This window comes from Ursus maritimus, unplaced genomic scaffold (assembly GCF_017311325.1).
Source record: "Ursus maritimus isolate PB19 unplaced genomic scaffold, ASM1731132v1 scaffold_26, whole genome shotgun sequence".
Taxonomy (NCBI): domain Eukaryota; kingdom Metazoa; phylum Chordata; class Mammalia; order Carnivora; family Ursidae; genus Ursus; species Ursus maritimus.
Window position 1 is genome coordinate 32,064,350 of NW_024425119.1, and position 24,281 is coordinate 32,088,630.

General features: G+C 36.5%; 1 protein-coding gene across 4 annotated transcripts in view; it reads left to right on the forward strand.

Moving 5' to 3' along the window:
• The window catches only part of LRRK2 (leucine rich repeat kinase 2), a 135,636-nt gene that overhangs the window by 105,816 nt on the left and 5,539 nt on the right, over positions 1-24,281 (forward strand). For all 4 annotated transcript variants that reach the window (XM_040642335.1, XM_040642338.1, XM_040642336.1 and 1 more), the window contains 7 exons: positions 9,737-9,907; positions 11,138-11,238; positions 16,203-16,397; positions 17,565-17,758; positions 19,095-19,167; positions 19,952-20,136; positions 23,656-23,808. In XM_040642335.1, coding sequence (XP_040498269.1) covers positions 9,737-9,907; positions 11,138-11,238; positions 16,203-16,397; positions 17,565-17,758; positions 19,095-19,167; positions 19,952-20,136; positions 23,656-23,808 — 1,072 coding nt within the window. The remainder of the gene's footprint in view (positions 1-9,736; positions 9,908-11,137; positions 11,239-16,202; positions 16,398-17,564; positions 17,759-19,094; positions 19,168-19,951; positions 20,137-23,655; positions 23,809-24,281) is intronic.

Consider the following 24,281-nt stretch of genomic DNA (forward strand, 5'->3'; position numbering starts at 1 on the left):
TATTTGTCATGCCTGTTCTAATAATCCTATTACTTCTACTGTTAACTGACTTTCTACCAGTGATAATCCACTTCCTGTGCTCTTGTGTTTGCATGGTCTTATGTTTAGACATATTCTTTCACATTACTGTCTACTCCATGGGATCCTTCCTTCCTTTCTCAACTCCTATTCTCCTGCTAGTCTCAGGTTCATCTTGTCTTTTGGCCCGTAGTTTGAGCAGGAATAGAAAATCGGGAGGTTGACTTATGTTTGGAGGAATAGCTCCATCTTCAGAGAAATCTTGTATAGTTTGTTATTTGTAAATAAAGTTACATCATCTTGATGACTGGTGCTCAGTTAAAACACATGCCTAAGACAGAAGACAATGGGGAATGTCTGAGAAGGCAAAAGATAGTTTGTTCTCTAACCATCCCCCATGGCCTCCTATACTACTTATGAACTTGGATAAGCAGATGGCCCCAGCTTGCAATTCATGGTTTTGTTTTTGCTCCAAATATGTATCCTCTCTTGTTTTTCATAGCAATGTGTTGGAAGTAGAGTGTGCCCTCTCATAAACCTTTCAAAGTACATATTATGGCAGCAAGTGTCTCTGGGTTGTTTAATAATAATAAAATGATTATCTCTTGAGCACCAGCTGTGTATCAGGCTCAGTGCCAGGTACATTAGACACATGGTATCTTATCCTCATGCCAAGGCTGAAAGTTAGCTTTTACCTTCTCATCTGTAAAATGAGGAAGCTGAGCATCAGCAAGATTCTGTATTTGCAGGAAGCCATGCAGTAAGTGGTCAAGATAAGAACTCAATCTAAATGAAAAATGAATCCAGAGCTATTTGGCTTTAAATCTTAAATCTCTCTCCTAGATTACATGCAATGCTAACATGAGCTTAAAGAGGCTTAAATGTTCAATCTTAGTTACTAAAAAATCAAAATAAAGAAAAATAATGCTACTATGAACAGCCGCCATTGTCAAGTATAGGTTTGGAAGAAGAATCTTAAAGGATGGAATTCCATAGGCTTCCTACACTCCCACCTAGAAAATGTGGGCACAGGATAGGGCTCTTCTCTTGGGAGATCTGTTCATGACTCTCGTGTGATATGAAGGTGGGCCAGACCACTCAATTGAGGCCTGCAGTTTGTTCCCCCTCTAAACCCCAACCTGGTCATGGTGTTCATGGAGTAGAAATCCTACTGATGAAGCCTTGAACATCTACTTGGACAGCAGATCTGTCTTGTCCCAGTTGACTGTTCTGGGCCTCAAGCCTGGCACCTCCCTCAGCGGGCTGGGTCAGCCAGCAAGTGACTCATGGCCCTTCCTTTTAAGTATCTGACTTCCTGGTTTTGGTCAAAACGTTCAATATCCAGTTGACTCTTCATGCCAAGCCGGAGACTTTTTACTGATCCTTTTAATCTGTTGTATCAATGTGCGGGAACATACACAATGGAGAAAGATCATGACAGAAAAACCCAAAGCCTGATCCTTCTGTTCTGTTCCTTTTCTTCCAGGCTGCTTAATACATTGTAAGCATTTTTTCTCACTATATTCTGGACCTTCTCTTTATCATTACTGTATTCATTATTGTTAGAGTACTTCTGATTATCTCAGCCCTAAATTCAACCTCAAATTTTAAATAACAGTAACTGTCACCACTGCTAACCACCATCACCAAACTTTTCCTTCTCCAAAACAATTATATTTGAGAAGAAAATCATCCCCTTTCATTGCCTTTCATCATCATTTCGGTTATCACCTGTGTTTTCCTTTTAATGGATCTTCCTCTTAATATTATAACCTTTAACTTGGAAACTTCTAGGGAAACAAAAGATTGTACATTTGTTAAACTTGTGTGTGTGTGTGTGTGTGTGTGTGTGTGTGTGTGTGTGTGTGTATTTTATAGTGTTCCTTACTGTGGTGCATTCACTCTGTTGTGTGCATGTGAGAGTGGGTTCAGCAGCTGTTTTCTGAGAGAAGATGGGAATGGGAGCACACCTTTTGTGGCATGGACAGTGTGCTGCCTTGTGTTTAGACTTTGTGTAGGTTGATTATCTCATTTAATCCTTATGACTGTCTAACATAGATCTCATTACTATTCCTGGTTTACAGATAAGGAAACTAAAGCTTAGGGCCCATTGGAAGTGTCTATAGGGTCATACAAGATGCAAATCCAACCTACCAGGGAGCAGAGCCCCGGCCAGGTAGCATCAAAGGTGGAATGGAAGTCAGAAACAACTAGTTATTGGCAAGGACTGATGCAGTGTCTGTTTACATTTCGAAAGGTAAATATGAGATGGATTCTTTGAACTGTAAATAACTTGGAGAACTTCAATTCAGTTAAATGGACATATTTATATCATATCCTGTTGAGAATGACAGTCAGTTCTGGGTCCTTTGACAGTTGCACTGTTGACTGAGGTGATGCTGAATGATGGCTTCAACCCTGCCAACATTCATAGAAATACAGTCGTCTTCGGATAGATTAAAAATATTATTCTCTGGTTATTCATTATTATCTGATAGAGATTATGAAACATGTTCTACTGATATTTCTTTCAAAGTAAAAAAGGAAAGAAAATATGTTTCTGTGTACTATGTGATGTATAGTCAGACCTAACATAAATTTCTCATACAATTTCTTAAGACTTTATTTACTTATTTGAGAGAGAGAGACAGAGAGAGCACAAGTTGGGGGAGGTATAGAGGGAGAGGAAGAAGCACACTCCCTGCTGAGCAGGGAGCCCAAACACACGGCTTGATCCCAGGACCCTGAGATCATGACCTGAGCCGAAGGCAGATGCTTAACTGACTAAGCCACCCAGATGCCCCTAAATTTCTCATATTTGTGATCTATGGATCTTTTCCTTATTAATCATTGTATTTGTTAAAATACAGGCTCATCTGAGAAATTATTTCTAAAAATAGTTTTTAGACAATGAATCATATTTTCCCAATTATTTTGACACTGTAATTGTTATGATAATTCTCCATGGGAAAATTATCTTTATTCTGTATTCATTTATTCATGCATTTGGCAATAATTTATTGCATATTTGCCAAATACCACACTGGTGCTATTGCTTAATAGCTCCATGGTATTCATCAAGATTTGCCTTCTGGGGCTCAGTTTTCACTTCTGTAAATTGTGATGAGAAAAAATAATGCTTATCTCATGGGGTTATTTTAAAGGTGAAATGAAATCAACCACATAAAAAGCATAGAACAGGCCTTCCCATTATGCTGTTGCTCCAACCATGTTAGCAATTGTTCTAGTGATGAATTTGGGAAATGTGCATGAATAAATGTAAATTTTACCCTCCAGAAATCACATATTCTGCAAAGAGAAATAGGGCTACAAACAAATAATCATAAAGCATTTTGTCATTTTCAGTAGGGGATCTCATTCAAGGTATAGTGATAAGAGCTCAAAGGATCAAGTAATTAACTGAGTTGTAAGTTGTCAGGACTTCCTTCATATAGGAGATGATTCTGAAATTATATCCTAAAGGATAAGCTGGAAGTTTGAGAAAGAGCTGGAGTAGACATTCCAGGCAACAAGTACTAAAGTATAACAGGACTTGTCTTATTCAAATAACTGTAAGAAATTGTTATGGTCTAAGTGGTAGATGGAGGATGGAAGTTATTTAGCCAAGTGTCTTTCAATTCTGGCTGTGTATTAGATAGCCTGTAGAGCTTTAAAAATGTATCTAGTGGGGTTGTATCATTTATTATTCTATTTTAGTAGGCATGGAGTAGACCTCTCAATCCGTCCACAGGTTAGAAGCTCCTAGAGAACTTTCAAATATATGAGTCTTGGGACCTCACCCCCAGGGATTCTGATTTAAGTTCTAGTTAAGTCTGGGATGGAGCCCAGACACTGATGTTATTTAAATATCTCCAGGTGATTCCAATGTGCATTCAAGATCAAGAATCACTGGTCTAGAATGAGAGTCAAGAACGTCTTCAGTGTTTGAAGCACAGAAGTATTTCTGATACACACCTCAGAATCACACTTTTCTAACTCATGAAAGGCTTTTTAAATCATGCCAAACAATATAATCTTTCAGTTATGGGGAGTCATTGAAAAATATTCTTATTTGTCAGCCAAAGGTTCCCATCTCTACATCGTATAACTAGTGTCATTGCCTGCATGAATTGATGGTAAGATGGGCAGGTCAGATTTTGGTACCATCTCACAGTGGGGGGAAATGTTATTTATAGAAAAACTTTCAACAGGATGATAAGTATTTACTTGAGATTTTAAAAGTATTAGCCTGTGATAGAATCAAAAAGTAAAGAGAGTGAGTAAATATGAATAGAGTTTGGACTTACATCCAAATTAAAAAAAAAAAAAGTCAATTACTTTCAGTTAATCTTTCTCAGTGGTGCACATTCTAGGTACCACAGTGGATTCTGGAGATACAAAGATAAGATATGACTTAGTGAACTATTTGACTGACTGGATTCTGCTAAACATAGGCTGTGAAGTTAGACTGTCTGGTTTTGAATTCTTGGTCTACTGCTTACAAGCTGGGGCTGGAGAAATTACCTACCTTCTTTTCAACAATAGTACCTAATAACAGTATCTATTTTCGGGGATTGTTGTGAAAATTAAGTGAGAGATTCATATAAAGTGTTGGACATGATGCCCGGCACATTCTAGCTGCCTTTGCTTTCCTGAACTTTCTGCTCTTTCTACCTAGAGGGCATCAGGCTCTGTTTTTGTTTCCCTTCCCTGCGCTGTGGGCTGGAACTCTCTGTGGTGTCCTCAGAGGACTCGCCTTGTTTGTTTGTTCTCTCGCAGGGATCACTGTCCTGTGCCTAGTGTCCAGTGGTTCATATATTTTGTCTGGTATCTCATTGTTTTATGCAGGATGGTAAATCTAGTCCCTGTTATTCCATCTTAGCTAGAGGAAGAAGTGACACATGTTAAAAGACTTATTTGAACAGCCTAATATAACAAACGGTGCAGTTAGGATTTCAGTTAGTGCTTGATATTTCTAGTCTTTGAGGACCGTTGATGCTAAACAGGGTATCCCTGCAGTGTGGTAATATGGTCCATGAGCACCATAGGTCATTCATAATATTAGATCATAGATCAAGTGGCAATACTGCCCCTTTGTAAAGATGCAAGAGATGTCCCTAACCTTTCCCAATGCCAGGTCATAGTAAAAGTGTTCATTTTCATATGTAATGAAATTCCGTGGTGAATACATTGACTATCTTGAAAGTGTATTCTTCCTGTTACTACTATGGGGACAAGTTTAGTTAAATGTAAGGTGAACATTTTGGGAGAACTTGCAGTTGCGGTTCCAGAAAAGTCCTGAGTGATAAATTACATGCAGAAGAGCTTTGAGGATCTTGTCATGGTTTAGACTGACAGGCAGACATCATGTTGGCAGCTTAGGACTTAACACCCTGAGCCCACCTCCCCCCAGTCACTTTGATCTCTTTGAGGTGAAGGACTCCATGATGAGGCAGCTCAGGCCAAGTCAATTTAGAGTAAGATTTGACTTGCAAAACAGAAGGGCGTGAGGTAAAACAGCGAATCCTATTACGCAGGTCAAAATATGTGTTTCTAATAAATTAGCAACAATTCTTAACACTCTGGTAACATAGAGATACATCTGTATCTAGATTTGGATGTGCTTAAGTTTTTATAGATGTATTATAAATTCTGCTTTAGTTTTCTTTTTCTAATTAATATTTCATGGACATCTTTCTATGTCAAACATCAGTTTTAGCAGTTATGTAGTATTTCTTTGCTAGTATGTATGGTAATTTACTTAACCACATCTTGATGTATATTTAAATTTTTTCTGACTTTTTGATGTATTGACAGTGCTTTAATTAACATAATTGTAAATTAAAATTGCCCATTTATGCGACTGATGTTTTAAACATTAAATTCCTAGGCGTGGTATTGCTGGGAGTGCATATTTTGAACTTTGAAACACTAATTGCCTTTTAGAAAGGTTTGTCCATTAAAGTTCCCTCCATACTCGAATTAGAGCACCCATTTCCCATTCTGGGCTTGTTATTCTTTTTAATCTTCACAAAATTAATAGGCAAAGAGTGAGAACTTAATGTTTTTATTTTCCAAGTGTTTATTTATTTGCTTATTTTTTATTGGGGGCTAAGCATTCTTTAATATATAAGACATATTTTTCCTTTCATGTCTTTATTCATTTGTCCATTGTCCTTATTCGTTTATAAAGCTGATTTTAGTCAACGTGTATATTTTCCTCTCATATATTCAAATATTTTCCGGCGTAGGGTTTGTTCTTCATCCTTGTTGATGGCATTTTGCTGTTGTAGAACTTGAATCTTCCAAGTGAACAACTTTTGTTTCTTTTACCTTTTGGAGTCTCATTTACCTGACGTGTTTCGTCAGTGCTACACCAAGGATGAGAACGATGGGCGTGATCTGCACCAGTGCAGGCAGTTGCTTATTATTTTGAAATTCTCCAAAGACAGTGTGACTGCCCCAGCTCTCAGCCTTCAGCTCTCACCACCCACCTTTGGACAGTGATTAGCAAGGCCTTTTGCATCTCAGTACTGTCAACTCAGTTGTGAATATGTCTTCAGTAGTTTCATGTATTTGTATTTACATTTGAATTTTTGGCTTATCAAAAGTTTATTCGGTGTAAGGAGTGATGCAGCTACTCCTCTCTTTCTTAAACAGACAGCTCACACCATTATCATTTATTAAAAGCCTGTCTTTCCCTGCTGCTTTGAATGCCACCTTTATCATATCTTTCCTGCATATTTCTGTCCAAGTTCTCCATCTAGATTTAGTGTTGTGTAGATTTTGGTAGAGTACCAAAGATTTTAATTACGTTATTTTATAGGACTATCTGATTTAAACTTTTGTTTACTCAGCATTTTTGAAATTCATGATTTTCAAGTGGATATCCTACCTTTTTCAGAGAAACAAGTTATAGGAATATTTTATGCATTTTTGTGTTTAAAGGTATGAATTGGGGATAAATGTCTCATGTTATTCTGTATGCTTTGTTGATTAAATGTCATTTTATTGTGATCTGTGACAAGATAGTTGATGCAGACTGGCCCATTTGTTGGATTACAGTCGGATCAACATTCAGTGTTTACTATTTGGGAGAATTTGTTCCTAAAGGCCCCTACTCTCCATAGATAACTTTAGAAGACACTGTTAGTGCAATCAAGAATTTAGAAAATCATTAGAAATTCATTGGATGAATTTCAAGAAGCACTTAGAAGTGCCTTATATTGTAGTTGAGTTACTTCCTGAATATATAAATAAGGATTATGTTCTCCTGCTGGGGATTGTGTCAATGAAGACACTTATTTTGAAAGGAACAAGATAAGAAGGTTAAAATCATTTCCATGTCGAAGTAAATACTTCTTTCTGTAGCCTCACAATTATCTTTCTTAGTGTCCCTCGACTCACTGAGAAAAAAAATTCTAGCCTTCCGCATAGTTCTAACATCTGTGGATTGATGCCTAGAGGGATAAAAACTGTTGTAAAAGGATATGTGCCTTGGATGAAAATTTAGAGTAGTTACCCTCAAGTTTTTCTTCTCTAAGACCCTGCAGTTCCAAATCCTAGTGTTTCTAACAGTAAATTTACCAAGGGGAAAAAATATACTGAATGTTTTAATAGTCTCTGAATAGCACCTTGTTATATAATAGATACCCCAAAATGTGTTGGATGAATAATGAATAATTGGATGAGATTGATATTAGCCTCCAAAATCCCTTTTACATTCTAGAAAGGTAATCATAAATATTGCTGATGAACTAGCTAATGTGTGAGTAGCTCATTATTGTGAGTACTCTTGACTTCACCGTTCATTATCTTTGTGGCCTTAGGAAAACACATAACATTTTTGAAAAGATTATGTTATTTGTACAATGGAAAGTCCTCATCTGCCCACCACGGGTAATTTTTGTGCATAGCAAATGAAATACTTAAGAAAGTGTCTATAAAATGCTATAGCAATATGAATTAGGAATTGTTGTTATATGTTGACTTTATGTCACAGGTACAGTTGATTAGGGATCTGTTTCAGAACTGTCATTAATTACACAATTCTTTAGCTTAGGGTGTGAGTATGATATTATGGCTATGTAGGAATATGTTCTTTTTCTAAGAAAATGGCTATTATATATGTCTCTGTCTATATATAGACAGGCACATACATAGACAGATGTGGGAAAATGGTGTGTGTGTGTGTGTGTGTGTGTGTGTGTGTGTAGAAAGAGAGTATGAACAAATGTGGCAACCTGTTAACTGGAGAATGTTAACAGTACCAGGGGGACTAACACGCTCAAATCTGACATCCCATCTTTCTGATTCTTCACGTCTTTCCAGCCTGGTGAAGGACTACTGAGCTTCATCTTTCAGAACTCTTTCCAAATTCAGTCATTGATTTTTTGAAGGCTGTGAATTCATACTTTGTTTATTTCCCTGGGTATATATTTAAACTATGTTAACAATTACATATGTTCATTATGGTGGCTAACTTAGCATAATTTAAAAAAATCCCTTACGTAGCCAAAAAAAAAAAAAAAAAGAAAAAAAAAGAAAATTTCTAGGTATAAGAAAATAAAATAATTAATTATAAATAAAAGCTACCTATAATTTTAGCACATGGAAATAATCATTATTACATTCGGATGTAGTTCTTTGTAAACTTTCATTCTGAAAATTTTTAAGTCTACAGAAAAGTTGAATGAATAACACCAAAAACACCATACACCCATATGCCCTTCGTATAGATTAATTGATTATTGACCATTTGCCTTTCACTTTCTTTATATATGCATTTGAGACTTTGAAATTAAATTGCAGACATCATGCTACCGTGCCTAAACATACTGACATACATTTCCTTAGAATAAGGATGTTTGTTAACATAGTCACAATACCATTATCATAGCTAAGAAAATTAACTCGATTTTTTTCACACATTTGATAACTTTCTGTCCTTGCAGACTTATATCCTACATTTCCTTTTCATTGACATTATAGCATGTCACCTTAAAAATGATTTTTAAGTTAATGCATAGTGCACATTATTTAACCAATTTCCTCTAATAGTTGGATTTCATTAGATTGTTGATATTTTTACTCTTGTGAATCATGTTGAAATTACTCTTTTTTTTTTTTGGAGAATTTAAAAGTGATTTATCTCAATTGTGAAATGAGAGGTTTTATTTCCCTTTAAAAGAATTTCAGTCATGAACCAACTCCTGAGAGAGAGGTGTTGTTATATATTAGTCACGGTGTTATTTTCATTTTTCCATTGGGTGGAAGGAGTAGAATCACAAGTTCTGGAAATAATGAAGGCATTGGACTTCAGTCAAGTTAAAGTGACTTGGGAGTGAAGTCTAGAAATCTCACCCTCCTGACCTCTCCTTTGTTTGAAACACTTGCCTGGGAATAGTTATTTTTAGGAATGAGAAAAATGATGTAGGGTTTTTTCCCCCCATTAGGCTTAATTTCTTTAAATATGAAACATTACTTAATAATTATTGAATGTTTATCCTTACTATTTTTCAAGAGCAATTTTGGGGTGAAATGTCAGCATGGGGCTGTTAATTGGCTTGACTTGCATATCTCCTTATAGAGAGGACATGGCTTGATTTAGGACTCATCTTCTTGACTCTTCCTCACCATATGTACCTAAGAATATGCTTCCTTGGGTGTATGAGCCCCGGTGTTGGGCATATTTATTAATATATCTGCTTACTTTCAGGGTTTCGCGCACCTGAGGTTTCTAGAGGAAATGTTATTTATAACCAACAGGCTGATGTTTATTCATTTGGTTTACTACTCTATGACATTTTGACAACTGGAGGGAGAATAGCGGAGGGTTTGAAGTTTCCAAATGAGTTTGATGAGCTGGCAATACAAGGAAAATTACCTGGTAAGTTTTATTTTATCTACAATAAGGATGATTATTTTTTATATCAGCAGCTTTATTTCCAAGTTATTTAATTGTAGTTGTATACTTAATTCACTTCACAACTGATGAGTTTTCGTTTAGTGCATGAATATTCTTAAATCCTGTGACACATTAATGAAAATCGTATAAGAAAGAGAGCAGTTTTAGGCTTTTTAAAAAAAATATCTCAAATTAATATTGATGCATTTGGTATTATATTTAGAAGAATATTCAGAAAAGAAAATTGCTGTTAAAGCTCCATGCTTAGTGACTTCTGTGCTTATAAAGAGTAACTATGTGCTCATTAGCCTGGAGTATTTTCATTTTCTTGGAGGGAGATAACTTATATGCACGAATGGAAGCTTGAATTATTTATAATAATTATTTTTAGTAGTAAATATTAATAAGAATTAGCAAATGATTGTCTAATGAGATCAGATCTCATTTTGAATGGTTGTCTCATGCTTTTAAGAAATTCTAGAACGTTGTTTATCCTTGACTGTTACTTCAGTTCCCCCTACAAAGTGCTCTTTTAAATTTTTTCTCATATATTCTGCTTTCACTTTCACTTAAATATTTTTGAGTGCATGCTATGTGCCAAGTACAGGGAATTTAGCTTTACCTACCTCCTGTAGGGGAAACTTTAAAGATTCCCAGCAAAAGGAAATTAATTATTATTTGGATAAACTTTCAACACAATCTGGGTCATTGCCCTAATTTCACTAGTTAGCTGTCAGTGACAGTTTCCGGGTCTCTAGTTTATACCAGCTGGAAGAATGGCATATCTCTCGTAAAAAAGAAATGTGCACAAACTGACTGTAGCGGTATGAAGATTAAATGATTGCCAGCTTTAAATATTAAAATAAAAAGTACTTCCATAGAAGTTTAATTATTATATGAACAAGAATATCTTCAAAATATATGTGAAATGCAGGTGTGGAATGAAAAATCTATTATTTTATTCAATGAGTGTTTGTGTCTTTTTCTTATATAATAAAAAATCAAGAAGTCTTTTTTGATGTCTCTAGTAGAGATAAAGCTAACAAAATTATCTTTAAGTTTGTGATATAAGTAGATGCAAACTAAATACAGGATTATGGAGATCAGTGTTTTCCTTTGCATGGTCTGGACCTCTTATTTCCATTGAAAGGAAATGAAGTAATTGTTCTGCTTTGTCTAATGTTGTAGCATGTATGTTTTTGAATGTTTTAGATCCGGTTAAAGAATATGGCTGTGCCCCATGGCCCATGGTTGAGAAGTTAATTAAAAAGTGTTTGAAGGAAAATCCTCAAGAAAGGCCTACTTCTGCCCAGGTACTCTTATAGCTAAAATTTATCAGTATTTTATACAGAACATCCAATTCATGTATGCACACATATATAATCTTCACACACACACACACACACACACACACACACACACACACGACAAACAGTGATAAAGCAAAACTTCTATATCCCCCACCACCCATGGCACAAAATAAAGAACATTGCCAACACGCAGGAGCTCCCGTATGCTTCTTCCTGATTGTATCACTTTCTTTTCCCTATAGATGTTGCCACTTTGCTGACTCTTGAGATAATCCTTGCTTTTCTTTTCTTTATGTTTGCTACCAGTTTAGTTTTTCTATAGTTATCTTTTATTTAAAATTGAATTATAGTCATGTCGTGTTCTGAAATATTTTCAGTTGTTCTCCCAACCTTATTTTATAAGCTTTATGGAGGTTGTTAAACATAGCTGTTGATTATTTTCACTGCTATTCCATTCCACTGTTTGAAAGAGCAACAATACATGTACCCATGATTGTGTCTATGGGTATTGGTATTGTTTCCAGTTTTTTGCTATTATGAACATGGTATACCTGTCTCCTAGTGCAGAATATATGAGAATTGCTTTGTGTTATATACCTAGGAGTTGAATTGCAGCATCACAGAATATCCATTTTGTTTTCTGAAGAAGTTGTACCAGCTTAACACTTTTATCATCTGTATGTTAGGGTAGCCATTTCTCTATATATTCTCCCAAAACTTAGTACTATCTGAGTTCTTAATTTTTCCAAATATGTTATCTTGTATATTGATTTGCATTTTCCTAATTACTAATAAGGATGGCCATCTCTTTATATGTTCATTGGTTATATATGTGTTTACTCCTCTGGGAAATGACTGTTCATTACTTTGCCCATTTTCCTGTTGGATTATTTGCATACAAATGAACTCAGAAAAAGAAAAAAGAAATACTAATCCTTTGTTGGTTATATATATTGCAAATTTATTTTCCCAATTTGTGATTTGCCTTTTTATTTCCTATAGAGTGCCTTTTGATGAACTGAATGTCTTGATTTTAATACAGATAAATTCAACAACCCTTTATATGGTTATTACTTTTGGAGTCCTGTTTTTTTTTTTTTTTTTTAAAGACTTTATTTTTAGGAGGGAAGGACGGAGGGAGAGAGAGAGAGAGAGACAGTGAGCATGAGCTGGGCAGAGGGTCAGAGAGAGTAGCAGACTAACTGCAGAGCAGGGAGCCCTATGTGGGACTCGATCCCAGGACACTGGGATCATAACCTGAGCTGAAGGCAGACACTTAACCGACTAAGCCATCCGGGCACCCTGGGGTCCTGTTTTAAGAGTCCTTATCTCTGCCAGAGACACAAAAACATTTACCTATGGTTTCATCAAATGGTTAAAAGTTTTGCTTTTGACATTTAAGTTCTTAACCCATCAGGAATTGACATTTTTATCTGAATCCAATTTCCTTTTTCCCATATAGATAACTAAATTTTCCAGCTTAATCTATTGGATAGTTTCTTCCTTTTTTTTCTGTTGATTCCCCCCCTTGCACTTTATAATTTGTCAGATACACACACATCCACAAGCGTGTTCTCGTGCATTGGTCAACTTGTCTGTTCTTCCTCTAATACTATCCTGTCTTAATTCCTGTCGCTTTGTAAGTTCTCCTTTCTTTACTTATTTTTCTCCTCTAGGGATGTGTTAGCTATTCTGGGGTTTAGTTTTTCCATAAAAATTTTAAAATTCCTTTGTCAACTTTTATGAAAAACCCTACTGTGATTTGGTTTGGACTTGCAATGAATCTGCAGTCAGTTTGGGGAGGATTCTATCTTTATGATATTAAATCATTCTATTCTTGAATGTGGGTTATCTTCCTATTGATGTTTTCTTGTGTCTTTCTATATAGTTTTATAATTTTGCATACAGGTCTTTTTTTACAGGTCTCAATTTTCTTGCTGCAAATTGCTTTAAACTCAATTCCTGGCTTGAGATTTTTTTTTTTTTTTAACTACCCAGGTGGGAATCTGGTCTACGAATCTTCTCGAGAGCAAGCTCGTGGATAACAATTTCTTAGGGTTCTTTTCTCTCCTTCCCTTTGTCTGTAAAGTCCCAGGCATGCTTCCTTGTACCAGAGAAAGTGGAAGCATGGGGTAGCTTTATTTCTGGTTCTCATTTACTGTGAATATGTATCCCTTTTGGGTCCCAGCTTTATGGGAACAGATCTTTATTGGACTTCACTTTGGGAAGGCTCCAGATTTAAACTTCTTTCTCACTGGCCAACAAGATATTGAAAACCACACATCAGTTTGCCTTCAGTAGACAAATGCCTTTAAGAAAGTATCTGACTTTAGGGTTCAATTGACCTGTCTTTCACTGGATTTTGTCTTTCACTAATATTTTGGCCTGGTAAGTCCTTAGATGTTGTGAGATCTTTAATATTTTTTTTCCTAAATTTTTTAATTTTAATTTTTTTTGATGTAAAGTTTGATGATTCATTAGTTGCGTATAACACCCAGTGCACCATGCAATACGTGCCCTCCTTACTACCCATCACCAGCCTATCCCGTTCCCCCACCCCCCTCCCCTCTGAAGCCCTCTGTTTCTCAAAGTCCATATAAGAGATTAAAAAAATAATTTCCTTAGTATTTTAAGTTGCTTTTAGATGGGTGGTTTGTCCAACTAACCTTTTCCACCGTATTATCAGAAACAGATTGCTTACTCTGTTTTGAACTGAAACAGATTTTAGTAGATCAAAACAAGAGCCCTCTTTATGTTGTGGACTTTTGATTTTGTATCACAATTCATTGAAAAATTTTTGTTCAACTTTAAAATTTCTACACAAAAATAGCTGAGTATATACACTGACTTTAACAAACATTATGTAATTATCTTCTACTTCCCCCCCTCCCCCCTTCCCCTAGTTTTATTGAGACATAATTACAAAGACATTGTATTAGTTTCTAGGTGTACAACATAATGATTTCATGCACGTATATATTATGAAATTATTACTGCAATAAGTTTTGTTAACATCCATTACCTCATAAGTTACAATTTTTTTCTTGTGATAAAAACTTTTAAAAGATCTACTCTCGGGGCGCCTGGGTGGCTCAGTTGTTAGGCGTCTGCCTTCGGCCCAGGGCGTGATCCCGGGGTCCTGGGATTGAGTCCCACATCAGGCTCCTCCGCTGGGAGCCTGCTTCTTCCTCTCCCACTCCCCCTGCTTGTGTTCCCTCTCTCGCTGGCTGTCTCTCTCTGTCAAATAAATAAATAAAATCTTTTTTTTAAAAAAAAAAGATCTACTCTCCTAGCAACTTTCAAATATACTGTATAGTATTGTTAACTTTAGCCACCATGCTATACATTACATTCCTGTCTTATAACTGGAATTTTATACCTTTTGACCCCCTTCACCCATTTTACCCACTCCTATGCCCTGCCTCTGGCAACCACAGTCTGTTTTCTGTATCTAGAAGCTTGTTTGGTTTTGTTTATTTTATTTTATTGTATTTTAGATTCCATGTATAAGTGATACCATACAGTATTTCTTTCTCTTTCTGAGCATTATGCCCCCAAGGTCCATCCATGTTGTCACAAATGGCAGAATTTCCTCCTTATTTATGGCTGAATAATACTCCATTGTGTGTGTATAGACACACACACACACACATTTATATACATATATATCAGTATTTTCTTTATTCATTCTCCCATTGATGGACACTTAGGTTGTTTCCACATCTTGGCTGTTGTGAATAATGCTGCAATGAACAAGGGGGTGCAGATATCTGTTCAAGATAATGATTTCATTTCCTTTAGGTATATACCCGGAAGTGGAAGTTCCATGGTAGTTCTGTTCTTAATTTTTTTGAGGAACCTACATGCTGTTTTCCATAGTGGTTGCAGCAGTTTATATCCCTGCCACAGTGCACAAAGGTTCCTTTTCCTCCACATCCTGGTCAGCACTTATTTCTTGTCTTTTTGATTCTAGCCATTCTGGCAGGTGTGAAGTGATATCTCCTGGTGGTTTTGCTTTGTATTTCCCTGATGACGGGTGATGTCGAGCACCTTTTCATGAGCTGGTTGGCCATTTGTATGTCCACTGGTTTTAAATTTTTGTTACCACTGGTGTTAATCACTTGTATTTTCAAAATTTTTTTCACAGTGAAATTTTCCGTAGCTTAATTATTGTTTTACTCTTTCCCCCTTTCATTTTCAATAATACTTCACCTCTATTTTATAGATTACATAACTACCTTGAATTTTTTTTCAGTATATGACAGTATTTGACTTTGACATACCCACTTAGTCTTTAAATAAGTATATATTAGGCAAGATAGGTAGACTCATCACCTTTGTCAGATGAGGCACAGAGAATAAGGAGCTTTCTCGGAGTCTTGTGTGTGGAAGGCAAGTGGCTGTGTCATGGCTCTAATTCCAGTTTCCTGGGTCCTGGTTCTGTTTCTTTATAGTGGTCTCCACCCCACTCCCCTGTCGCTCTAGTTCTTCTGTGTTTCAAAGAAAAACATGAAAACAGAATCTAGAAGTGATTTGTGAATTCCATTACCAAAGATCAAAAAGTTCTTTTCCCTTCAGTTGGCAGGTCTGTTCCCTTGGTGGCCCGTGTTTATCTGTAACATGATGTGGCTGTGTCGTATCAAACTGAGTGAGGAATAGCCCCTGACTCTGCTAAATTTCTGTTCAGTTGGCACTTTTGAGATTTTCTTTCTTTTCAAGTTACCAAACATACCATATAGACAAAAGAGTCTATTTTGTGCTGGTCTAAAAATAAGTATTATTTTAATGTAACTTTATCTGTAGTTTGGATTACTTATCCTGTTGCTTGGATTAGATCACAGTTTAACAGATCTAGGTTTTTCTTGATAGAGCTATAACACATCATTCTACATTATACACAATATGATCTTTCAAGAGGACATATGCTAACTTGCTGTGTATTGTCTTGTTATTTTAAACTTGCTCAGGTCTTTGACAATTTGAATTCAGCTGAGTTAATCTGTCTGATGAGACATATAACAATACCTAAAAACTTTAGTGTTGAGTGCATGGTCTCTACAAATCATAACAACAAGAATGCAAGCATCTGGCTGGGCTGTGGGCACCGTGACAAAGGACAGCTCTTATTTCTTGACTTAAATACAGAAAAACACACTTCTGAGGTAAGTCCAAGTACCCTTTAAATTACAGATACTTTATAAAATTTAATTTGCGGATTATTTTAAAGCATGTACCAGTTATAAAAGTTACTTTGGAAGAAATTAAATGAAAGCAATATAGGAGGATCATTTAGTTTTATGGTAGAACAAGAGTATTTACATGAAATTAAATAGTCTGTGTTTTGTTTTAAAAGCATAGTATATGTGTGTCTTAGGTCAGGATTCCTAGAAACAGTCTAAGACAGAGTTTCTTGTACAAGTGATTTAAGGAGAGAGTAACTTTTAAGGAAGTGAAGGCAGTCAAAAAGAACACGGGAAGAGATTCCAAAAAAATGTAGTTCCTGAGGAAATCTACCCAGTCTTTAGCCGTGAGAAACTCTGAGGTGTGAATAGCAGCATGGATTGATCTCTCAAGGGAGCCAATCTTTCATTCCCACATGGCAGTCAGTCATTGGCTGCAGTCTGCCCCAGGGTGGGTGTGGCATCACCTCCCAGCCATTTCCCGGCAAGGCAGCCACCCCCACCAGCGGAGGGCAGTTCTGCCATGGAGGGTGCTGCTCTGAGCTGTTAGTAGCCAGCACTCAGAGCAGCAGGGGTCGGGGAGGGGGGGTGCACATGAGCACAGCTGTACAAGATGGTTCAATAAATTGTATTAGCAAATATAAGATACATTTCTACACTTAAAAATAACCTAATACTTTGTTGCCTTGAAATAAATGTTATGCCTAATCATTATTCTTAAAGTTGAACAGCCCCCTCATATTATTTTGATGGAGTGAGAAACGATGATACCGAAAAACAAATTTCAATTTTAATTCTAGTTTTCGATGCATTTTAGATGGGCAAAGCTGTTTCCCAGTTAACTCATTTATTGTTGAAAGTTAAGTAAAATTGGCATTGTTTTTAAAATTAAGAGCAAGAAAATAAAAGGAGTTAAGTGTCTGGATAACAGTACTTTCATTCTATTCAAATTCTAGTCACTTAAGCTTGAATCAAGTTCTTCAGAGTGTGTTTTTCTTTCTTTTCTTTCTTTCTTTCTTTCTTTCTTTCTTTTCTTCAGAGTGTGTTTTTCTTTCTTTTCTTTTCTTTCTTTCTTTCTTTCTTTCTTTCTTTCTTTCTTTCTTTCTTTCTTTCTTTCTTTCTTTCTTTCTTTCTTTCTTTCTCTCACAGGAAGTTATTGATAGTAGAATACTGTGCCTGGCTTTGGTGCCTCTTCCTGTGGAAAAGGAAAGCTGGATCGTGTGTGGGACACAGTCTGGCACGCTCCTGGTCATCAATACCGAAGATGGGGAAAAGAGACATACTCTTGAAAAGATGACTGATTCCGTGACTTGCTTGTATTGCAATCCCTTTCCCAAGCAAAGGTGCTGTAGTGAATTTGACCTTTGGGAGAAAATTACATACCTTTTAGATGACTGAATTGTGTGGAAAGCTGTTATTGCTTCAGCAAAAACTGCTCATTTTCAACATATTTCTATTTATTTGCATATATTAAAGGGCATTGTGGGAGGCCACAAAGATGTTCTTATAGATGAAGCTGCGGCTGTTATAAAACAGATCAATCCTTTCTTCAGGCCGACCAGCCCTACTGCTGGTGTTACTTCAGCTCTGCTCTGTTTCTTTACCAGCCCTCACATCAGTTTACTTTTCTTGGGCCTCTTCAGGGATGACTTTTCCTTTATCCATTTTTTGAATATCAATAGCCTGTTATGTGTTAGTTTAAAACATATCAGTTCACTAACTCTCAAATTGAGAAAATACCCAATAAATAAATTCGTAAGTTATTAATAGGTGAAAATGACTCAACGGTTATTAGTTGTGGGGATCTCATTTCAAAGGAATTTATCTAAATGGCAGGATTGCAGGTGTGAGTAACAGGTTGATTGCTGTAATACTTTGGGCAGGATGATTTCCAGGAGGCTATGTATTTCTCTGGTTTAAGTCAATACTAGAAAATAAATATTAGAAAAATGTGCAACTCAAGGGTTTGGCAGCTGAAATATAAATTCCACTGGCAGTTTTGGAGTTGAAATTATCTGGATATTGTCAGAGAAAAATTTTATCAGATGGCATTAAATAGGCAAGGAAGACTTTATTTAAGATTATTGCAATAAGGGACAGAGATTGAACTCTCAACTCTCTTGAAACAAAAGGTGGGAGAGTTTTTAACACTGGGATGAGCTAGTGGAAAAATATTGGAGGACTTTGTGGGGTGGTCAATGTGATTAGGCCATTTGTGTTTGCTAACTGTTGCTATTTTATTTTATTTTATTTTATTTTATTTATTTTTTATTATGTTCAGTTAGCCAGCATATAGTACATCATAAATTTTTGATGTAGTCTACAATGATTCATTAGTTTTATTGAAGTTAGATTCCTTCCCTTCCACGGAGACTGGGAGATGGGGCCCTGCCTTTTTTGATGATTACATTTCAAAAGGAAGTCTCCTAGTTCCCAGAGAGAGACATATCTGGGCCCTAATACTGAGGAGAGGCTGGAAGGAGTTACATCTCAAATGGGCAGAGAAAGAATTTACAATTGTTAAGTTTTTCTAAATGAATGCTGTAAGAAAAGGGAGGTCCGGGGTGCATAGTCATGCAGAAACCTGTCTAAAGTTTAGTCAACCTAGAGGGGAATGTTATGGCCATCTTGGTCAATATCAGCATTTTTTTATAACAATTTTGACATTTTTTCTTTTAGCAAGCAAAAAAATTTTCTTCTGGTGGGAACTGCTGATGGCAATTTAGCAATTTTTGAAGATAAAACTGTTAAGGTAAATGTTGAATCCATTCTACATCAAAAAAATTCTTAAGTTCTTTGTTTTATGTATGCTTATTTCCACCCCTCTTCCAAGTGACATAAATTCCCTAAGAGCAAGGACCAGAAATTCTGCTTTTCATCATTTTATTTTCCTAAAGTCTTACAAACAATAGATTCTCTATAAATACTTGTTGACTGACTGTACATTTTATGTGAATGAACTCAGGATAAAATGATAAATGAGATCTGATTTAAGATGTTACGAATGAAAATAGTTCTATTTTTATATAAATGAAGTGATAATTCCTTATAAATATGTTGTGGAAAAAACAAAACTTAAGTTTTAAATCTGGTTTGCCACCAATGTTTTCTTTAGTCTGGAAGAAATCATTTCACTTTCTGTTCTTCAGAGTCTCATTTATCAATAAAATATTATACTTCCCTCCATCCATGCAACTGTGGTTCCATCTATTTATCCTACCCATTTATACTCCTTGTTATCAAAAAGCTGATGATCTAATGAGAGACAAACAAGTAGGGTATAATCCCTGGGTTATTTCCTGTGCGTTTTTTGCATGGACAAGTACAGAGATTGGTTCTAAGGATAATGTTTTGCATTCCACTTGAAGTGAATTATGTTTTCATAAATCCTTTGAAAAATGTATCTTGAGTTTTTTATTTTAAGACCTCTAGCCATTTGCAAGGGACAAGTAGCTTTTAGAAAGCACAGCAAATTTTACAGCATTTCATTCTGCAGATACTCAGTTTATTGAATGTGTTTCTCTTTTTTGGCAAAGTGTAGAGGAGCTGTTCCTTTGAAGATACTAAATATAGGAAACGTCAGTACTCCACTGATGTGTTTGAGTGAATCCATGAATTCAGCTGAAAAAAACATTATGTGGGGAGGATGTGGTACAAAACTTTTCTCATTTTCTGATGATTTCACCATTCAGAAGCGCATTGAGACAAAGACAAATCAGCTGTAAGTTATTTCTATCTATACAATTAATTGACTGCTTTATTCATGTTTATTCTTTATAATCATATCAATAATGCTATTGCAATCCAAGCAAAAATCTTTTAAAATGCATAATTTTTCTATTAAAGATATCACCCAGCCTAATCATGTTTGCGATAAAATATGAAAAGCCATGATAATCTTACTAGTATTTATCAATCTACATTTTTTAACAATTTCATTATCTCTGTATGAAATTAAACATGAATTTGAAAGGCAATAAACTCAGTATCTTACTTCATCTGTGGGTTTTACATGTGTTTTGGATAACTTCCATTAAGTGTTGATTGTAAGAAACATATGACTCAGGAATAAAGTCATCTCTAGATCTGATACTTACACAGATGTCTTCTCTACAGCAGAGTTTGTGACAACCACTTTCAAGTGAAAAGAAAATAAACTACAAACCTTGCCCTGATTTGTTGTTTCAATTTTTAGAGTTGTATTTTAACCAAATCACTGAGGTTGGTTCTTATTTATTACATTCCTCAGGGAGAAGCAGCATAGATTAGTGAGAACAGCAAAAATTGTAGCTCAGATATTGGCTTTGCTGTGTATTGATTATGTGGGCAAGAACTTCTTAAATACCCAGTCTTCTCTAACCTGAGAATTGCAACATATTCTGTCTCAAAGGGATGTTTGGAAAACTAGACAAAATTAATATAAGGAATTAACATAATGCTCAGCACTTGGTAAGCTCTCAGTAAATATTAGTTATGATTGTTATCAGCTTTGGTCACAAATCCCTATCTCAGGGAATATCCAGGTTTCTCAGTATCCGTCCAGTTGCCCAAGATCGAAATTCGGGAGTAATCCTTGACTCCTTTGTCCTTTACTCCCTTTGTCCACTTAACTCTCCTTCTAGTTGACTCTCAGATTCTTGTATTTCTCACTTTTCCTACTGCTGCTTCCATGGGCCAGGCTGTCATCCACCATCAATGGCCATGTTAACAAGAGCATCTTTCTAACCAGTTCTCAACCTCTGATTGTGCTCCCTTCAGTCCATTCTCAACAATGCAGACAGAGGGGCTCTTCTATTTTTTTTGAATGATTTTATTTATTTATTTGAGAGAGAGAGTGAGCAAGTGAGAGAGAGAGAGAGAGAAAGCACCAGCCAGGGGGAGGGGCAGACTCCCTGCTGAGCAGGGAGCCCGGCATGGGACTCATCCCAGGACTTTGAGACAACCCAAGCTGAAGGCAGATGCTTAACCAACTGAGCCACACAGGCTCCCAGAGGGGCTCTCTAACATGCAAATCAATCTGATGTCAGTCTCTTGCTCTCAAGACCCCCAGTCACATCCCATTGTCCTTCACAGGACATTCAAATTTCTTAAGATAGCCTACCAGGCCCTTGCTTCCCTCTCTAGATTCATGTTTTGCAGCCTCCTTGCTCTCTGTGCTAATTTAGCCAAACTGAAATCATCTCAGTTGTCAAAGACAGCCTACTCCCTTTCACTCCTGGCCTGTGAGTGTGGTTTTCTCTCCCCTGGATGATGACTGTGTTCCCTGCTGGTTTTTTTTTTTTTTTTTTTAAAGATTTTATTTATTTATTCGACAGAGATAGAGACAGCCAGCGAGAGAGGGAACACAAGCAGGGGGAGTGGGAGAGGAAGAAGCAGGCTCCCAGCGGAAGAGCCTGATGTGGGGCTCGATCCCATAACGCTGGGATCACGCCCTGAGCCGAAGGCAGACGCTTAACTGCTGTGCCACCCAGGCGCCCCAGCTGGTTTTAATTCAGATGTCACTTCCTCTGAGTGGTGGTCTCTGATTGCACCTGTGCATATTAGACACCTTGGATTTGTGCTTGCATTGCAGCTCCCGTATCCCTTCACAACAGCTCTCACACATTGTTATAAAACAAGTTTCGAAAATGCTGTCTCAATTATACTAGACCTACTGGTTCTCAGCATCGGCCCCTCTTAGAAACCACTAGGTAGCTGAAAATAATCTGATGTCTGGGACTCACCTCAGACCAAGTAAGTCAGAAGAATTCATCATGGGGTGGGGCCCAGGTGTCAGTATTTATCTTTTCAGGCTCTCAGGTGATTCTGAAGTAGAGTTGGGGTTCAGATACACTGCTAATGTATTGTAAGTTCTTGTGGGTGAGGATTTTTGTTTTCTGTCGTGTTCATAGATTTGTTTCTTAGTGTGTGATAAATGTTTGGATAAGCTTACTCTCATTCTGGAATTTCCACTTTTTAACCAACCTAAACAAGCCTGAAAATATTTAAAAAGAAGGGTCCCCAGTTTTCTTTTTTTTTATTTCATAGAGCATGTTATGAGATCATGGGTATTGACCCCCTAAAATTCCATGTACGATTGGAGTATAAACCCTTCATCAGAGAGAATACCCATAAACGTGGCGCTCTCAAGCTGCTCACCTCCCAAAAGAGATTAGGACCCAGTTTCATAGACACATGGAAATATTTGCTCTCTTCTCAAAAAGTGTCTCCTGTTGCCTTGGTCTCTCCCTGGCTAAGCAGATACCACATCACTAATTAGATGCGGCTTCATCCTCATTACCCTCCTTATTGTCATCGATGCGCACTGACAGAGGAAGACAAGTAGTGAAAGATGATGTGGCCTCTGGAGCCTCAGGCCTCCAAAGACTTGTGTGGAGTCCTGCGTCTGTACCATGCCAGTCATGTGGCCTCGAGCAAGTTATCTAGCATTTGTAAACTTTCTGTAATTACAGACATTGAGATTTGTAATATTTTATAAGATTTTTATTGAGGATCAAATAGGATAACACACTAAAATATTTTATAAATTCTAAAACTCTATGGAATATTTGGGCTCACTTGAACTGTCTTCTGTTAAATACAGCAAAACTGAGGAAGGAATTGCCTAAAATGTAGTGACTCTCTGGCAACACGTGTTTTGCCTCCCTTGCCAGGACAAGAAAGATGGAGGGAAGAAATCTTCCTGCCCTAGGATAAACTAAAGATTTTTACACCTTGTGATATTTTCATGTCATTTATCTGATCGAATTGCAACTTTCATGGATTTTTACTTTTTCTTGGTTGTTCATTCCTTCTGTTAGTTCGTTCCTCATCCATCCATCCTTCTGTCCATCTGCTTCACAAACTGCCTGCTTTGTTAACGAGGCATTTTTCTAGATAGATACTTACCCGTCTATCTACTATATGTATCTACTAGATAGATAGGTACTTGGTGACTCTTTACTGGATTGTAGTTTTATAGAAAATACATGGTCCTTGTCCTTAAGAAATCACAGGTACAGACTAGTGTCAGGGACACACTAATTAATACAATTTTACATTTAATAAGCTCTATAGCACCACAGCTGCTACCAGTGCAGGAAAGGGAATGACTGGTGTATTTTGGTAGGGGTCAGGGATGAATTCCAGAGGAGTTAACATTTAATTTAAGCCTCAAGGGCTAACTAGGAGTTTGCCATGACGATAGGGCCAATCTGTTTGCAAGAAATGAATAGTAGTGACATTCTTTCTTTCCCTCTAGGTTTTCTTATGCAGCTTTCAGTGACTCCAACATCATAGCAGTGGTGGTAGACACGGCTCTCTACGTTGCTAAGAAAAATAGTCCATTTGTGGAAGTATGGGATAAGAAAACTGAAAAACTCTGTGAACTAATAGACTGCGTGCACTTTTTAAAGTAAATTAATTTTTTAATTGTATATTATTGTGGAAAGAATACAGTGTGACCCTGACCCTCTTAACAAATTTTTAGGTGTACAACATGTTGTTGTAGGTACAATGTCATTGGTTATTTTATGCTTATAGGAGCTGTCTTTACACTTCAGATTTCACTGAGAAAGGACGTATGACTAATAGTACTTTGTTTCTACCTCTAACTGGAAAACTAAATAAACGAAAACTCAGAAACAAAATTGTTAATGCGTTTTGGCACCATCTCTTGGTATCTAGCAAATTTCATTTTGGAAAAAAAAAAGGAACATAAGGTATATGGTTTCTTCAAGGTATCACAAAGAATATTCTCTAATTAAAAAAAAAGTACATTATTACTGAAAGTGATCATACTGGATTCATTGCTGACTGTACATCTAGTAGTGTTACAGTATCGATGTTTCCTACTTTTTTTTAAAAGATTTTATTTATTTATTTTAA